General features: G+C 40.8%; 1 protein-coding gene and 1 long non-coding RNA gene across 7 annotated transcripts; one reads left to right on the forward strand and one right to left on the reverse strand.

The window, feature by feature from the left end:
• Positions 1-314: 314 nt before the first annotated feature.
• Positions 315-3,514, forward strand: LOC125519670 (disease resistance protein PIK6-NP-like). Its single transcript, XM_048684401.1, has 2 exons — positions 315-1,287; positions 1,473-3,514. Exons 1-2 carry the CDS (start codon positions 479-481, stop codon positions 3,082-3,084), a joined length of 2,421 nt encoding a protein of 806 aa, XP_048540358.1. The 5' UTR covers positions 315-478; the 3' UTR covers positions 3,085-3,514.
• Positions 3,515-8,864: 5,350 nt separating this feature from the next.
• Positions 8,865-13,306, reverse strand: LOC125518844. Of its 6 annotated transcripts, XR_007288146.1 has the most exons (7): positions 12,912-13,306; positions 11,558-11,816; positions 11,338-11,404; positions 10,717-11,120; positions 10,140-10,266; positions 9,216-9,794; positions 8,865-9,147 (listed from the first exon to the last, which is right to left on the reverse strand). It is a non-coding gene; the product is annotated as an uncharacterized LOC125518844 (long non-coding RNA). The 6 variants fall into 6 exon arrangements; XR_007288148.1 differs by having other exon boundaries at positions 10,140-11,120; positions 11,558-11,714; XR_007288145.1 differs by having other exon boundaries at positions 10,140-11,120; positions 11,558-11,812.
• Positions 13,307-18,759: the final 5,453 nt, after the last annotated feature.

Raw genomic sequence — 18,759 nt, forward strand, 5'->3', positions numbered from 1 at the left:
TCACACAAAATATGTGGACAGACTCTCTAACGCCTACACGTGTGATACTTATCGGCGTCCTTAAACTAAGGAGGGAGTACGTAGGAAAACTCGAACATTTTCTCTACGTTCATTCTAAATATTATCAAGTTTTTATTAGGACATGATTTATTTTACTTTTCTTAGAACACATGGTTATCTGGAGTAGTAAAAAAATGTCAGACAAGTATTGGGCCGGCCCAATAATCGGGAGTGCCTTTGCTCGTTGTTGACCAAATCAAGACGTCTTTTTCTAAGATTTTCTATTCCGTTGATGATGCTGCTGTGGAGTGTGAATAATTACAGCCAAAAAATCATTGGCGCCACCAGGCGACGAAGACTTGGTGGCCTCTCAGTCTCCCTCAGGTCCACGCCCATCCTCGTTCTCGCCGCCGGCGACACGCACAGTCCACAGATCCAGATCCAGAGGAGGCCGCTCTGTTCTCAACAGACCGGCGGGATGGAGATCGCGGTGGGCGCGCTGTCGGGCATGGTGGAGGCGCTGCCGGGCAAGCTGGGCGAGCTGCTGCAGCAGGAGTACGAGCTGCTCTCCGGCGCCCGCGGGGACGTCGCTTTCTTCCAGGCCGAGCTGAGGACGATGAACGCCGCCGTGCTCCGCTGCGAGGCCCTCGAGGAGCCCGACGTCCAGACCACCAGCTGGATCGCCCAGGTCCGCGACCTCGCCTTCGACATCGAGGACTGGGTCGACCTCTTCGCCCACCGCGTCGACGCCGGCGCCCACGGCGCCGACGCCGCCACCTCCCACCGCTTATCCCGCTGGATCCGCCGGCTCACCACCATCCCCGACCGCCACGTCATCGCCACCGAGCTCAAGGAGCTCCGGGCGCGCGTCGTCGAGGTGAGCGAGCTGCGGAAGCGCTACAGCCTCGGCCCGCAGATGCCGTCCCATCACGCGCCCGCCGTCGACCCCCGCCTCTTCGCGCTCTACGCCGACAGCGCCGGCCTCGTCGGCATGGACGGGCCGCGGGACGAGGTGGCGGGGATGGTGACCGGACAGGGCTCGGACGGCCTCAAGGTCGTGTCCATCGTCGGGATGGCCGGCTCCGGGAAGACGACGCTTGCCAGGGAGGTGTATCGGTTGGTTGGCGCGGGGTTCAAGTGCCGCGCGTTGGTTTCGGTCGGCCGGAGCTCCGACGTCGCCAAGGTGCTCGGCGATATGCTGTCCCAAGTGGACAGCAGAGGACGAGGTGATGCTGGCGATGTGAATCAGTTGATTGGGAGGCTGAGGCAGCATCTGCAAGATAAGAGGTACTCTATTTGCTTGCTGATAAAAGTTGCTGGATTGACAATCATCGACCACCATTTATACTGAAATTTTGCTCCAGTACAGTGTTATTATACTGAAAAATTATCTCCAGCCCTGCTTCCTCTTGGTTCAGATACATGTATACTCTCTGATTATGATTGATGATTTCCCTCGTGTCATTAAGCAGGTATCTTGTTATGGTTGATGATTTATGGAATGTTCAAACCTGGGGGATAATCAAACACTGTTTTCCGGAGAACAATCTCGGGAGTCGCATAATCACTACAACAAGAATTGAGGCCGTTGCAAAAGCAGGTGCAGGTGCCCATGTTTACAAGACTTGTCTTCTTGACGAAGCCGATGCTGAAACCTTGTTTACCCAAAGAACTTTTGGGAGTGTGGGTGCCTGCCCTGCCCATTTGAAGGATGTCTCAGCTCAGATCATGAGAAAGTGTGGTGGTTTGCCACTCGCTATAGTGAGCGTGGGTGGCTTGCTAGCCAGCAAGGCGCGCACAAGAGATGAATTTGAGCGGTCAGGACTGGAATGGCGGACAAATTCAGAACTACAAAGGATGAAACAGATCATCAAACTCAGCTACAGTGATCTTCCTGCCAATCTCAAGGCATGCCTATTGCACCTAAGCATATTTCCCGAGAACCATGAGATCGAAATAGAGCGTCTTGCGAGACGTTGGGTTGCAGAAGGGTTCATCAATGAACAACGTGGCACAAGCATGGAGGAAACAGCGAGAAACTACATCTGTGAGCTCATTGGCAGAAACTTAATCCAACCATCACAGCTGAATCATGATGGAACCCACAGGAGCTACGTTCTTCATCCAGTAATACACGATTTCATCATTTGCAAGTCCATGGAAGACAACTTTGTTGCTCTGGTACATGCTCAACAGCAAGATGTCCCACCTGGTAATGGCACTGTCCGACGGCTGTCTTTACTTAATAGTGGTAAGCATGATCAGGCTGCTGCACAAATTGATGGGGCAAAAGTGTCTCGTGCTCGCTCGATCACCGTATTTTCTCACACCGGTCGCACGCCTCGTCTGAATGAACTCAGTGTACTGCGGGTTCTTGACCTTGAAGGCTGTCAAGGTCCACTGTGCCTTGATGGTCTCTACAAACTGCTGCTTCTGAGATACTTAAACCTCAAGGGAACAGATGTCAGTGAGCTCCCTACACAGATCGGAGAGCTAAGATGCCTGGAGACACTGGATGTGAGATCCACAAAGGTGAAAGAGCTGCCTCCCAGCATTCTCAGGCTGGAAAAGTTAATGCATTTGCTCGCCGGGAACGCCAAGTTGCCGAGTGGGATAACCAAGATGAAGTCACTGCTGACACTTTCGTGCAGCAATATCGGGAAGAGTGCTGATGCGGATATCATTCAAGAGCTCAGTGAAATGGCAAGCTTGCGGGAACTGGAATTATTTTGTAATGTTCCTCGGATGTCTGAGGATAAGAAACAAGTCGCATTTCCGAGTGATGGATTTCAGAGTCTTAAGAAGCTTTCGATAAGGTGCAGCTTGTCATCAGTGACCTTTGTGGCCGACGCTTTATCGAAGGTTGAAGTGCTTGAGCTAAAGTTTGAAGAAGGCCTTTCAAAGGAGTCGAGTGGTGTGTCTGGCGTTGAGCATCTGTCAGGCCTGAAGCATATGCTCATCGAGTTTTCGCAGCATGATGCGGGTGCTGCAGCAGCAATTGCTGCAGTCAAGAAGGTTGCTGAGAAGGTCCACCCTAATTGTCAAGTGATCATCGTGAACGTTGATAAGAAGACCGACCAATAGAGTTTTGGAGCATTGTGCATATCTGATTCCGAGCAAGCATGAGGGATGTCCGGATGTGATATACCTTCTGCTGTGGGCAGTCAAGGGCATTTGATGATTCATTTCAACACACCTCCTTCAACATTGTTCTCATGATTTGTGTAGTGAATTGGTTCTTGAATAAGTGATGCCCCTAGAACTCGGTATTGTCATTCCATAAACCAAATGTATGATGTTTTGGTGAAGAATGCATTTGTGTTTTACAGTAATTGCTAAGGTGTTTTCATGGGAGGGTGTATTTTTTCAGAAACTTTATTTCGCTTTCAGTTCCAGCCTGAACTAAACAAGCAAAGTGACCCTGTATGGACTTCGTGTGAATACCTCATTTATAAATGAATGTATTATGTATCCATAAGTCATTATTCTCAAATGCAATTATTTATGAACTCTATATGGATCTTGTGTGAATACTTTTAGATATAAATGATTTTTTTACACTTCATATCAGTGAAAAATATTTGAACAAAAAAATGATTTAAGATGGAGTGGTTCATATACAAAATAAGTTGTGAATTTCTCTTCATTCACCAAAATATTTTCTTACCTTTTTTATAGAACTCTCTATAAAAAAATAGAGTATTATTCTTTGTCTACATAACAAGAAATTAAATTGTTACTTTCTTTCTATTTCTTAGTTTCTAGTGTTGTATTATTGATCCTACTAATGATTTTTTTTGGAAAAAACAGTAGGGAAGGCCCCTACTAATGATTTTATATTAAACTATTTTTATTTTATAATTTCATATATATAAACATTGTTGTATCTTTTATCCATCCAATAAGTATATGCATATCCAGATATATTATGTAACGTCATAAGTGGCTATGTGCCGGTTGTGGCTCGGCCTGTAGGACGTGGCTCGTCATGCTGATGTCACATGAGTTTTTTTCTTTTTCATTTTGTTTACATTTTAAATGCATATATTTCAAAAACTTCAATTTACTTAAGAAGTAAAAAAACGAATTCAAAAATTATAAAAATTTATAAAAAATTGTTAGTGCAGTTTATAAAAATGTTGATAACTTAAAAAAATGTCCGAGACAACGAAAAAAATGTTCATGTGTTTAAAAAAATATAGGAAAATTTAGAAAATGTTTATACAATGTAAAACAAATGTTTGTGTAATGTAAAAATTTGTTTATTTTTTTCTAAAATGTGATGTGCAATGTAAAAATTGTTCATGTAGGGTGAAAAATCTTTATATCCATTTACATAATGCACGTCACGTGATTCCAAACAAATGTACGTGAATTTTTCAAAAAAAAATATATAATGTAAGAGAATGTCCACGTAGTTTAAAAAAATGATTGCCATTAATAACATGTATAAAATGTACTCGATTTTAAAATGTAACAGTATATTCGATTTGTTTTTCAAAACATCTAGTTTAAAAACTGTACATCATGTATTTGAAAAATGTAAAGCGTTATTAGAAAAATGTTTCATGTGTGCTCTAAAAATATATACATTGTGTACTGAGAAATTAGTAAACATGTGTTGAAAAAACCTATAAAAATGACAAAGAAACAAAAAGGAAAGAAAAAACAAAAGAAAACCAAGAAAAATATTGTGCACATCGAGTTTTTGCCGCAGGATGCAGGTGCTACAGCGGCAATTACTGCAGTCAGGAAGGCTGCTGGGAAGGTCCACCCTAATTGTCAAGTGATCATTGTCAACGTTGATAAGAAGACCGACGAATAGATTTTTTGAGCATTGTGCACATCTGATTCCGAAGATGCGTGAGGGATGTCCGGATATGATATACCTTCTGTTGGAGACGGTCAAGGGCATTTGATGATTCATTTCAACACACTTTCCTTCAACAACGTTCTCATGATTTTGTGTAGTTAATTGGTTTGAATAAGTGATCCCCCTAGCATTTGTATTTCATTCCTCCAATTAAATGTATGATGTTGTCTGCCATTGTTACTTGCTTCTATGCCCATGGCCGTTAAGCCGTGAATAAGGCATTGCGTTTTACAATAATTGCTAAAGGGTGTCCCTTTCAGAAACTTTATTTTGCTTTCAGTTTTAGTCCAAACTAAACTCATAGAGTGACTCTCCATATGAATACAGAATAGCTTTGTTTTGTAAATGACTGTATTCTGTATCCATTTATCAGTATTTCCAAATTTATCCATTCAGATTTAACATGGATTCACAAAAAAAAGGATTTAACATGGAGTTTGTATACAGAACAAATTGTTAATTTCTATTAGTAAAAAAGAAGGTAAGAAAATAATTTTTTCACCCGGAAAAAAATTCTTACCTTTTTTGAACTTAATTTAAAAATAAGTACTATTCATAATAAGAAATTAAATTGTCATTTTTATTTCTTATTTCTAGTTTTGTCTTACTTATCCTCCTAATTATTTTCAAAATATATTTTATTTTCTATTTTAATATATGAACAGTATTATATATTTTATCTAGTAAGCCCATGCGCTTGAGCATTCATATATGTCTTGTAGTGTCTAGGTTCCCAGCCTCCTCTAAGGGCGTGCAACCCGTGCGACAGAACAGGGTCCCCAAGTTTTAGGGCCACCTATTCAGCACATTTAGCTCCCCCACCCCTACCCCCCCTCCGTGCTGGCCGACCAGCCAACCTTCCTCATTGCCTGAAAAGCCAACCTTCTTCAGTGGGGGCCAGCCTCCTAACCTAGTGTGCTCGCTAACCTCGTCTTTACACAATGATGCTATGTTAATGCTAGTCATCATTTCAACCTTTCTCTTTTTTATGTATACTTTTGTAAATGTATCTACAATTTTACAAGCTTTATACACATTGTTTTTTTTAATAAAAAGGTAAGCGAAATAGTGCTCATGTATCTAAAAAAATGATCATGTGCCTTGAAAAGAGAGTTCACGTGTTTTAACAAAAAATTCATGTATCGATTTTTAAAATACTCATGTAACTTATTCAAGCATTTGAGAAAACATTGTTTGTGTAGTACAAAAGGTTTTCTCACTTCTTCTAAATGTTCATGTAATTAAAATAAGTGTCCATATTTTTGTGCAAAAGTTATTGTAATTTTAGATGGTGCTCGGGCCTTCTATAAAAGTGTTCATACACATGTAACTTAAAATATGTTTCTGTATTTAAAAACATACTTATGTTTTTTTAAACTCAAAAACCACAGGAAAATAAACTAAATATAAAAAAGGTTCTCCCAAGAAAACTCAAGAGGAAGCAGCGTAAAAAGAAGAAAATACTAATGAAAAACAGCCGCACCACTCTTGGGCTCGGTCCATGGACACACGTGTCGGCAACTTGCCCATTTGGGGGCTTCTGCCCTCAGGCAATGGATTTGCCGTACCGGCTTCCGCCGACACATGTAGCCTTCGCTTTTTCGTCTGTTTTTTTCTATTTCCTTTTTCCCTCTGATTTTTCTTTCATTTTATTTTTTCCTTTTATATTGGTATATATAAAAAGACCCAAAGAGACAGATCCAATTAATCTCCATCATCAAATCAAGTCAATCCAATGACTTAAACTGCTTCAATGTCGAGCGCTCAGCACGTTTAGCGTGTAGTTAATTTTATGTCAAATATAGTGCTAATCACATAATAACACGCAAATAATATCCTACTTAATATCCACATGCACTTAATATACTTTTAAATTAACGTGCATTGCATGTACACATTGACTAGTATACCTAAGAGAACCGTCCTTATTAATTTATTTATATCAACATGCAATCATGCCACCTCACAATAAAATTATGAATAAGATAAGGCCCACCTCAACATGCAATAATGTATAGAAAAAGACCCACCACAACACTCATTTTGTTCCTCATTAATTTATTTATATCAACATGCAATCATGCCACCTCACAATAAAATTATGAATAGGATAAAGCCCACCTCAACATGCAATAATGTACTCCCTCCGTTCAGGTGCATAAGGCACCTAAGAGAATCCTAAAATTCCAAAAGTGTTAGACGTAATTCAATTAAATGCTCCTCGTTTATCTAAATCATCTCGTTTTTTTCTGTTCGCTCCACCAGGACGTGCTCCTTCTCCTAATCTCCCACCGGTCCACCTCCTAGTAATCTCCGGTGTGAAAGCAAACAGCATGCATGTTGCTTCTTCTCTCTTCTCTGTACCGCCTCTTTTCCCGTGTGAAAGCAATCATGCATGCTGCATGTTCCCGTGACGCTCCTTCCAACACTAATGACAGGATTAATTTTCAAATTCAGTTTCGATTTTGAGGGAAACCTGCGCGCGCTCTCGTCCAATCTCAACCCACCTGAATCGCAGAGCTTTTTCTTATGCGCCCTATGCACCTGGACGGAGGGAGTATAGAAAAAGACCCACCACAAATTTTGTTCCTTTCAATTATATTCTACTTATATCAAACGTCTACTAGACGAATGTGCCATCCCCACTGACCAACTGCATTGCCCTTTGTGTTTTGACTAAGCGAGGTGTTCTATATTACTAGTACAATGCCCGTGCGTTGCCACGGGCCTTTTAATTTTTTTTCTGATTGCATAAATAAGCATAATGCACTTCCAATTTCACATGTTTAGAAAAAATTTACAGTAACAATCGAAAAATGTACTTGGTGCAATGTATTTTCATTATTCCACTTCACTTGCATCTCCTAAAATATCAAGAATATTGTCTTCAGCTTCCTTCGCACAGTACTTGAGCAATTATAGTAAAAAAAATCTTCATTGACTTGTAACCATCCTGCATGAGTACTTCATACAGTTAGCATGAAGGTTTCACATGAAAAATGTAAGAACGTGCAAACATAGAGTACTCCACTTGTAAATTGGATGAACCAATTTTTTACCATTCCATGAGAGCATATTAAAATCAAAAACAAAATAACTCAACACATACTGGAATAAATAAATATTTATTATCTTGATTATAATGATGATAAATAGTTGTATGTATCTTGAATTTAAAAATAGAATAGACAAATATGAACAGCCTCCGACAAAAAGGAAAAGCCACTCCTCCCCTCTCACCACACAAGCACATCACACATCCCTTATCCCCACCGCGTTGCCACGGGCATTTTAAAAAAATCAAAAATCTTACTGGCTCATCATGATCATGTTCTATTGAAAAAAAATCTGAGTTTTATGGATATATGATAGTCCTCATTGCAATTAATGTCACTAAATTTCTCAATCCATCAATCATGAGCAAGTGCAAAAGTTAATGAATCTAAGTTGAGTGAAATAAGGAAGGATTAAATGAATGAACAAATAAATCGTGCACATGCCTTAATCACTTCTTCTCTGCCCGAAAATGGAACCCAATACATTCTGATGCAACATTGCATTGCTCCACGGGAATCAATCAGCCTTCTCACTTGCATTGAGGAGCCCCATTTGGCCATTTATTTCGCCGCCGGCCTCAACATCACCCTTGATATCTGTCCGCCAGGTCTGTCATGAAGCCATGCCCACCATGTTTCACTGCATCTTACATTATTCCTCACATAACATAAGTAAGTACTATTATTGAAGCATGCATACCAATCGTTAGATCGAGCACATCCAAACATTTGCGATCCACCACTTTTTCACCCTCCCCTCTCTCCACGAGACATCTCCCATACCGCATCAACAACACTCCCCTCATCACACGTCCAGCATGGGTCGCCACGCCCCTCACGGGAATCAACTGAATATTATAAGGGAAAAACTAAAAGCCTGGAAACATAAACCAATGCATCCATCCACAAAATAAGCTCTACTTGATGACAACCAATGATGAAAAGCTGAATTATTTTGATCATATCCAGTCTAATAGGAGATTACATGGGTTGCAAAATCCACAGATAATCGCACAAGGCATTCTAAATTTTTAAATACCACAATTATCACAATAATGAAAATAAAGCTAGGGATATTGAAAAGTGTAAGGCAGTAGCGCTCTATCTCTCCGGTATTGTTCAATGGATAGGGATGCTCCTAGGCATTATTGTTATCTTGAAAGAAAATCCGGCTTGAATGAATTCTTTGGTCATAGAAAGCATCAGAGCTCCTTGAACCTACATATTGCACCCTTTGTGTTAGTCAAGATCGAAAAATAGCTAGGCATTGGTAATCAGGAATGTACCTTTTAATCAAGTTCTTTGCTCCGTTGATGTCTGGGTTGAAGTATTATCCGAGACTGATTAGTTGTAAAAGAATTTGCATCTGCAGACAACGTAAAATACAATAGCAGGAAGCCAGAAGCAAAATAGTTAAGTGCATACAATCAGAGGGATGTTGCCTCCAGAAATCCCTAGCGAGAGACACTGGTCTTCTACCCCACATTACATATGTCAAAAGATAGTACACATAATTTTAACTCATTTAGTTATCTAGCTGACCAGATCAATTGTAAGCATTATGTGGTTCTTATTTCAGTGAAAAGGAATTTCGTTGAATAGTGAACTTAATTGGTATAAAAGAACCATAATATGGGTTGTGCCTAAACCACAAAAGATTTTTATAGGAGATCAGAATAAAATACGTGTAATAACTCACTAAGAATCTTCTCTGTTCTTACTATTTAGGGATACCAACTCTTTGAGTAACAGAGTAATAATAGGACATTGCGTAGCTCAATTCACGTGAGCTAGATTGACACACTATTGCTGCAGCCAGAGGTGATATCCAATGCAATGGGTGGGGTGAAATTCTTGACAACAGCCTGCAATCAGGTAATGAAGGACCATTTGATGACTATAAACTTGACAGTAAAGACATCTTCAACCTTTGGAAAATTAGATATGGATCAAAAAAACCTATGGCCTCATCCCGGACATTAATATTAAAACCATCATTTTAGATTTCTGAAGTTGCAACATATTTCATGGAAGTTGCTATATGAAGATAAACCTTACAATCAGAATTTTTTTTTCTCGTACCGTATCAATTGGGCATCATGCAATATAACAGAAGATTGTTCAAGTCTATCATGTGTATTTACAAAAAAGAGCAAATATTGCAGTAAATTTTTGTGATGAAATAATATAAAAGAGGTTCTGGAACATACATCTTCGTTTCTTCTAAGCCTCGGTAGAAGCATGGTTGCTTGCATTTGAGATGCAAGGAAGAAGAAAACGACATTCCGAAAGGGCACCACATGCCTCACCTGATTGATAAACTCAGAAGCACCTCAACTAACAATTGAAAAAGGTGTCGCCAAATAGAATCTCACATATAAAGCTATAAGCATAAATAACAAGCAAGGCAAAATCAAAAGAAATAACAAATCTGTGAAGCACATTATACTTTTACATTAGATCCTATAGATATTGCAAAGGCAAGAGAAATGGTCAGCATGGCAATATTGTCCGATGGTCAAATAATCCCAAAATGATACATTGAGAAATCTATATTGGACTTCCAATTTATAGAAGAATGTGAAAGAAAACTTAGTTAGACTTTTACACAATGCTCATTTAACTTGTGACGGAAAAAATTATGCCATCATAACTCAATTCTAATATATACAACTCCAATGGTGCAGGCAACGTTGCTATGGGCTACGATGTATATAAATTGCCCGTATGTTGCATCGGGGGCTTACATATTCTAATGGGTCAATACCAATGGTGGATAACATATACCTTAGGACCCTTTGCACACCAGGTGGCATTGTTGACTTCTTTATAATTAACGCATTGTCGTTCTTCTTCTCCCTGCAGAGCTGGCGGCCGACGGCGATGAGCTCCGCCTTCTTATTCTCACTGTTGCGGCCGTCCTTATCGTCCTTGTTGATTGGCTCCATCAACAATCCATTGTTCTTCTCGACCATTCTTTAGCACTCTAGCAACTGTATGGCGAGCTAGTCGTCGTTATTGATGTCGGAGAAGCCAACAAGGCCAAGAGGTTGTTGATGTTCGTGCTCTCCTCCCCATGGTCATTATCACCGCTGCTGGGGGTGCCATTAATCAACGACAACCACATTACGAACTCATTCTTCATGTTCATCTCCTCCTCCTAAGTACACTATAGTCAAGGACAACCACGACTATACAAGTGGCAGGAGACATATTAGTTTACCTTCGTGTACTTTTCATCTGTCATAATGAAACTTTGAAACTTATATTCCATTTAATTCTATTTGGCATCTTAAACAATACATGAACAAACTACTCGAGATCAAAGAGTAGCACAGTAAAAATACTACTTACATCTAAGAGAAAGGCTACATCAAGTAGTAGAATATGCATGGCATGTGTGCTAACCTGGTCTGGATGATGTGAGTTAACAATATTGAACCCCTCTTATGTCTATGCTGCCCCTCTCAAACATCTGCAACCAAAAATAGATGAGACCCATATATTAAGACTACAAAAATGAAAGATGAAACATGTAAGGGCATTTGGGCATAGTACAGAAACACGCTGACCAGTCGCTTTGTTTGAGGATCAAGAACAAAACATGAGAGCTTCTCTCATCAATTACCTCGGCAGAAGCTTCATACATCTCTGATTTGTCAAGCGCCTTCCACATTCATGCGGCTGAAAAACTTCCCGCTCCCTCCTGCCCCGTCTTGCATTGATGAAGACCCAGGCTGAGCTTTGCTCCGCCGCGCACTCACTTCCGGTCAAGTACGCCAACACTGGAAGGGGGAGATGTTGGAGATTAAGAGGGGATTGAGGAAATGGATCCTCACATCAGTGAGGCGCGCGGTGCATGTGCATCTGTGCCGAGTTTGATCTAGCTACAAAAAAAGGAACATAAGCATATGTCAAAGTAAAAGTAAAATGACCATGTACATTATACCTAAATTATATTCTCTCCTTCCCTAAGTAAATAAATAAATATACTATCCTGCATATCGTCTCACAGGTATTAAGAACCTAGCATTTTCTGCTCATGCATTGGATCTAAAACTTAAATTATGTAAGAAGAACACAGTAAACAAAAAAACAAAAGCTTTTCTAAGTCGGTCTTGCCTTCATTACTATTTCTACCGATGCTTCTAGTTCCACACTTCTTCCTACAATATTGATGCAGTCGTTAAACCCTGCAATATCAGCATCGAAAAATAAATACAGGATAAATAAAAACACAAAAGTAAATCGTTCAAGAGAAATTGCGGTACCAAATTTGAATTTTTCAACACTCAGAGCATGTTCGAACTATTTGTATCACACTGTATACAGAATACAGAACCATGTCATGCATGACGCCGTGCCTTAGCTGTACACTGGCGCCACCTCCTCCATATGTAGTGTTCGGTGGCGCAGGGTACAGGTGTGCGTGTGAGTTAATCATGTGTGAGTGGGGCCTGTGTGCCGGCTGGGTAATGTACTTGGTCTGAACTTGTCACTGAACAAAGGTAAATCTGAATTGAGGAAATACAGTTCTGAATTCCTCCTACTGTTTCTCTTCTCTTCTTGCTCAGTCAGGCAAAAAGGAGAGGGACCTGAAGCCACTCCTCGCCTCTCACCACACAAGCACATCACACATCAAACAAAATACAATGAACAAATTGATGGATCGATATGGTTGCTTCACTTTACTTCCTAATAAGTGGATTTCTTTTCCTGAACAAATTGACTGCTGATTTCAGGCAGTAGGATAGATGTTAAGCAAGCAAATATATAAACCCGAGGGCACAAGACAAGATCATGCACGTATTGTAAAAGGGAAGATGTGAATTACTACTTAACAACGTATCCAAACGAAGTAGATCGAAGACACACGTACGTACATATACAAATCCGATGAGCAACACCAAAATCACTTAAGTACGCATCCAAATTAACCTTGATGGGGAAGGAAGGAAATTGAGATGGAGAAAGCACCTTACCTTGGCGGTGGCTGGAACGGTCACGACGGCGGCGGCTAGCTAGGTATTCGCGGGCGCTCGCTCTGGAAACGGACGGAGCCCAGGAGGCGCTTCGCCTTGACGCGCGTGGCGGGTTCCTCACGGCGCGGAACACTCCTCCTGCCCAGCGGCGGGGTCGTCGGCCAAGCGGCGTCGGACGGAGTCCACGAGGCCCTCGCCTCGGCGCGCGTGATAGGTTCCTGCAGGCGAAGGGATAGAGCGCCGTACGCTTCGCCGCCGGCGACAAGCTTGGAGGGAAGAGAGGATGGAGCGGCGGCGGCGGGATGGATCTGCGATGGCGAAGGATGGAGGGGGGCGGCGAAGGGATCTGGTGTGCGACTGGTGCGTGCGACTGCTCGCTCGAGGGCAGAAGGCCTCGCTCGTGCGATTCGTTATCGGATTTTTTTTCGCTGGTTAATTTTCACCGGTTTTTTTTCGCTGGTTAATTGTCGCCGATTTGTCCGTATCAGATGGGTGCGACAGGAGGTTTTGGCGCGTGGGGGCGGGTTGGGGACTCGGCCCTGAGGGTTTTTTTTGGTTCCACGCGGCTGAGCGGGAGGTGGGAGCAGGTACCAAAAAAGACCGGGTAAGGTGGGACGAAAATAAAACCCGGAACGCGACCTACCAACTGAGACATTAGGAGTAGAGATTACCACAAGTAGTCCACTACTCTGGTGCAGATATCACTCGCAATTTTTCTCAAGAAAAAATTGGTAAAATTCGAGTTTTTTTCTGAAAAAATAAATTGTAACTCGAATTCAAGTACTTGCGGGAGGGAGAAAAATATTATTCCCATATTGAGATTCAAACTGTAGTTACTGTAAACGAAATGAAGACTAATGAGCTATTTGACTTTTTTACCATTCAAACCACTTGTATTAGTGTAAAAATATATTTTACTAAGATTGCCTCCTAGTGTTTTTCTCATCAGCGTGCCCAATTCATTCTCTTCGGAATTTTATTCATTTTTCTGTATCACAATTTTTCATTGTTGTTATCTTTCTAGACCACATCGCTCGTATTTTGATACGACAAAGCTAAAATCTGACCTATCAGAAACTCGCAACAGATACGAACGATGTGGATCTCGTCCATTTCTCGATCGGACAGGGCTGGCGATCTTGCGATGATTTTGCGTTGCACTTTCCTGACTTAACCGGCGTAATCCTGCACACATTGATTGACTTCCGTACTAATTAGATCATGACAGCCTGCTCTCCCGATGAAATCGCACGGCAGGCCCAGCCGCCCCTTCTTTTCTCTCTCTCCCAAAAAATCTGCATGCAAAAAATATAAGTGGTGGGTGTGGGAATCGAACCTAGCACGTGTTGTGCTTATACCCATCACTCTTGCCATCTCACCAACTGTTACTTATCTAAAAATGGTAACAAGGTATTTGAACCTTTTTCCTGCAATATGAGCAAAAAAATGCAAAAAATCTAGTTCTTTTCTTGGATTTTTTTTACCAACTCGTATCGAGTTGATCACATCGTGGAAATTTTCACGCCCCGATAACTTTTGTGTGAACATTATGGTAACTCACACATCGCATACCTAATAACTTATATACCCCGGTCCTGGTAACTTTGCCGCCGGGGGGGGGGGGTGATAAAATATCACCGTGGTAACTTTTATGTGAGTAGCATGTTAAGTTGGTGACTCACACATCACAAACCTAATAACTTATGTATCGCGGTCCTGATAACTTTGGCATGGGGAGTGGGGGTTGATTAAATATCCCCCGATAACTTTTGTGTGAATAGCATGATAACTCACACATTGCAGACATGATAACTTATGTGCACTCACACGCCGTAGACATGATAACTTATGACCCCAGTCCTGGTAACTTGGGCGACCAGGGGGGGTGCACTAGTAGAAAACGGAGCTTTAACACCAGTTCGTAAGGGTCTTTAGTGCCGGTTCCATAACCGGCACTAAAGGGTGGGTACTAAAGCCCCCCCCCTTAGTACCGGTTCGGCACGAACCGGCGCTAAAGTGCCACCACGTGGCGTGAGCTCGCGCCCTGGTATGGGGGACCTTTAGTACCGGTTGGTGTTTTTTTGAAGGGTTTTTTCTGAAAATTTTGGAAAAATTTTTGATTTTTTTTTTCGATTTTTAATTTTTCTGAATTATTTGATGATTTAGTCTCTAATCACCTCTCTTAACTGCTCAAGTGTGGATCACTCATTCCAAATCGTCTGACTTCCTGGCCGGTCACCCATCCTCTCACTCCCCCAGCCTGAGCACGTTTAACTTCGGAGTTCTATTCCCCCTACATTCCAAGTCTGCACTTATTGTTTTCCTGACAAATGTAAGCTGTCAATCCTATTAACCCTCAGCAGTTTAGCTTGAGCATTAGGTCACACGTTTCACCGTTTGAGTTTCAAACTATTATTCTAAAAAATAGTAATTATTTAGTAACACTAATATTTCTTAAATAAGTTTGACCATAGTTTGACCACAGTTTGACCATAGTTTGACCAGATTTGACCAAAATTTAAAAAATTGAAATAATTATTTAGTAACACTAATATTCTTGAATAATTATGTAGTAACATTAATACTTCTTGAATAAGTAGTTTGACTAGATTTAACCATTTTTTTTAAAAAAAACTGAAATTTGACCATATCTTTTTTTTCCTTTTGGAATTTGAGGATTCTAAAAAATTGCAAGCAGGCCGTAGGATTTTCGTGCTGAATTTTTTGATATATTATACGTTTTTTTCCGACATCGTATGCAAAAGTTATAACCGTTTTATATTTTCCCTACACTTTTTGCAAAACATGTCCAAATTTAAGTTTTCAAATTTTCCTAACTAGTAGATGTAGTAATATAACTACCTCTCGAAGGATTTTATTTTTTGAAGTTTTTATCATTTTCTTTTGATTTTTTCAGAACTGAAATGGCGACACACGGGGGGGGGGGGGGGGGAAAATTTCCCTATAGTGCCGGTTTGTGTCACAAACCGGTACTGTAGGTCAGACCCCTTTAGTACCAGTTCGTGGCACAAACCGGTACTAAAGGTTAGCCCTTTAGTACCGGTTTATGACATGAACCGGTACTAAAGGTGATCGTGGGGCCCCGGCCTGACGCTAGCCTGCCATCACCCCTTTAGTACCGGTTCGTGGCACGAACCGGTACTAAAGGTTCAACACGAACCGGCATTAATGCATAGCCGTTCGAACTGGCACTAATGGTACCATTAGTACCGGGCTAAAATCAAACGGGCACTAATGTGTCTCACATTAGGTCCTTTTTCTACTAGTGGTGGGTTGATGAAATATACCCTCCTGGTAACTTTTGTGTGAATAACATGATATAACTTATGTGCCTCGGTCCTGGTAGCTTTAGGGGGCGGGGGAGGAAGGGGGTGATGAAACATAAGTCTGAAAAGTTCAAAGTATTTAAGAGTGAAGTGGAAAATCATCGTGACAAGAAAATAAAGTTTCTACGATCTGATCGCAGAGACGAATATCTGAGTTACGAGTTTGGTCTTCAATTAAAACAATGTGGAATAGTTTCACAAACTCATGCCACCTGGAACACCACAGCATAATGGTGTGTCTGAACGTCATAACAGTACTTTATTGGATATAGTACAATCTATGATGTTTCTTACCGATTTACCAATATCATTTTGGGATCATGCATTAGAGACAGTTGCATTCACGTTAAAAAGGGGCACCGTCTAAGTCCATTGAGACGACACAATCTGAACTGTGGTTTGGCAAGAAACCAAAGTTGTCGTTTCTTAAAGTTTGGGATTGTGATGCTTATATGAAAAAGTTTCATCCTGATAAGCTCAAACTCAAATCGGATAAATGTGTCTTCATAGGATACCCAAAGGAGACTTTTGGGTACACCTTCTATCACAGATCCGAAGGCAAGACATTCATTGCTAAGAATGGATCCTTTCTAGAGAAGGAGTTTCTCTTGAAAGAAGTGAGTGGGAGGAAAGTAAAACTTGATAAGGTAATTGTACCTTCTCCCATATTGAAAAGTAGTTCATCACAGAAATCTGTTCCTGTGACTACTACACCAATTAGTGAGGAAGCTAATAATGATGATCATGTAACTTCAGATCAAGTTACTACCGAATCTCGTAGGTTAACCAGAGTGAGATCCGCACCAGAGTGGTACGGTAATCTTGTTCTGGAGGTCATTCTACTTGACCATGACGAACCTACGAACTATGAGGAAGCGATGATGAGCCCAGATTCCGCAAAATGGCTTGAGGCCATGAAATCTGAGATAGGATCCATGTATGAGAACAAAGTATGGACTTTGGTTGACTTGCCCGATGTTCGGCAAGCCATTGAGATTAAATGGATCTTCAAGAAGAAGACGGACGCTGATAGTAGTGTTACTAACTACAAAGCTAGAATTGTCGCAAAAGGTTTTCGACAAGTTCAAGGTGTTGACTACGATGAGAGTTTCTCACTCGTATCTATGCTTAAGTCTGTCCGAATCATGTTAGCAATTGCCGCATTTTATGAAATCTGGCAAATGGATAAACAAAATTGCATTCCTTAATGGATTTATTGTATATGATGCAACCAGAAGGTTTTGTCAATCCTAAAGGTGCTAACAAAATGTGCAAGCTCCAGCGATCCATCTATGGACTGGTGCAAGCATCTCAGAGTTGGAATATACACTTTGATGAGTTGATCAAAGCATATAGTTTTATACAGACTTGCGGTGAAGCCTGTATTTACAAGAAAGTGAGTGGGAGCACTACAGCATTTCTGGTAAGTATATGTGAATGACATATTGTTGATCGGAAATAATATAGAATTATTCTGCAAAGCATAAAGGAGTGTTTTGAAAGAAGTTTTTCAAAAAAAGACCTCGGTGAAGCTTCTTACATATTAAGCATCAAGATCTATAGAGATCGATCAAGATGCTTGATAAGTTTTTTCAATGAGTACATACCTTGACAATATTTTGAGAGAAAAGTATACTTTTCGTCCCTCAACTCTTCGCTGAGTTTACTTTTCGTCCCTCAACTCTAAAACCGGACAGAGTGCACCCCGAACTCTCGAAACCGGTTATTTTTCGTCCCTGCGACTGAGTCAACTCGGTTTTGACCACGTGTGAACAGTACACCAGATGAACAGTAAATTCGAAAAATAGAGCAAAAAGAATAAAAAAAATCTAAAATGTTATGACATCGAAGATACTCAGGTGTGCCATGTGCGTGCAAATTTTCATCATGTTTGGAAGTTCGAGGAGCTCGCAGCAAAAATTAAAAATTAATCTACTCTGAAGTGAACAGTAAAATCAAAAAAATAGCAAAAAAATCTGAATTTTTTTGGTATCAAAGATGCTCGGGTGTGCAAGGTGCGTACATATTTTCGTGGTCAAATGACAACCGAGAAGGTCATGCCAATAAAAACAAAATAGCGTACGTGTGCGTGCCGCTTCGGGTGGTTTCCAAACCCTCGGATCTTATTTTACCACGAAAATTTGCACCCACCTTGACCACCCAAGCATCTTCGATGGCAAAAAATTTCAATTTTTTTTGACTTGTTTTCTAATTTTTTTAACGTACTGTTCACTTTAGAGTAGATTTAATTTTTCTTTTTTTGCTGCGAGCTCCTCGAACTTCCAAACATGTCAAAAATTTGCACACACGTGGCTAACTGAGTATCTTTGATGTCATAAATTTTCAGATTTTTTTGCTATTTTTTTGAATTTACTGTTCATCATGTGTACTGTTCATGTGTGGTCAAAACCGGGTTGACTCAGTCGCAGGGACGAAAAATGACCGGTCTCGAGAGTTCGGGGTGCACTCTGTCTGGTTTTAGAGTTGAGGGACGAAAAATA

The sequence above is a fragment of the Triticum urartu genome, chromosome 7 (genome assembly GCF_003073215.2).
Source record: "Triticum urartu cultivar G1812 chromosome 7, Tu2.1, whole genome shotgun sequence".
NCBI classification, from domain to species: Eukaryota; Viridiplantae; Streptophyta; class Magnoliopsida; order Poales; family Poaceae; genus Triticum; species Triticum urartu.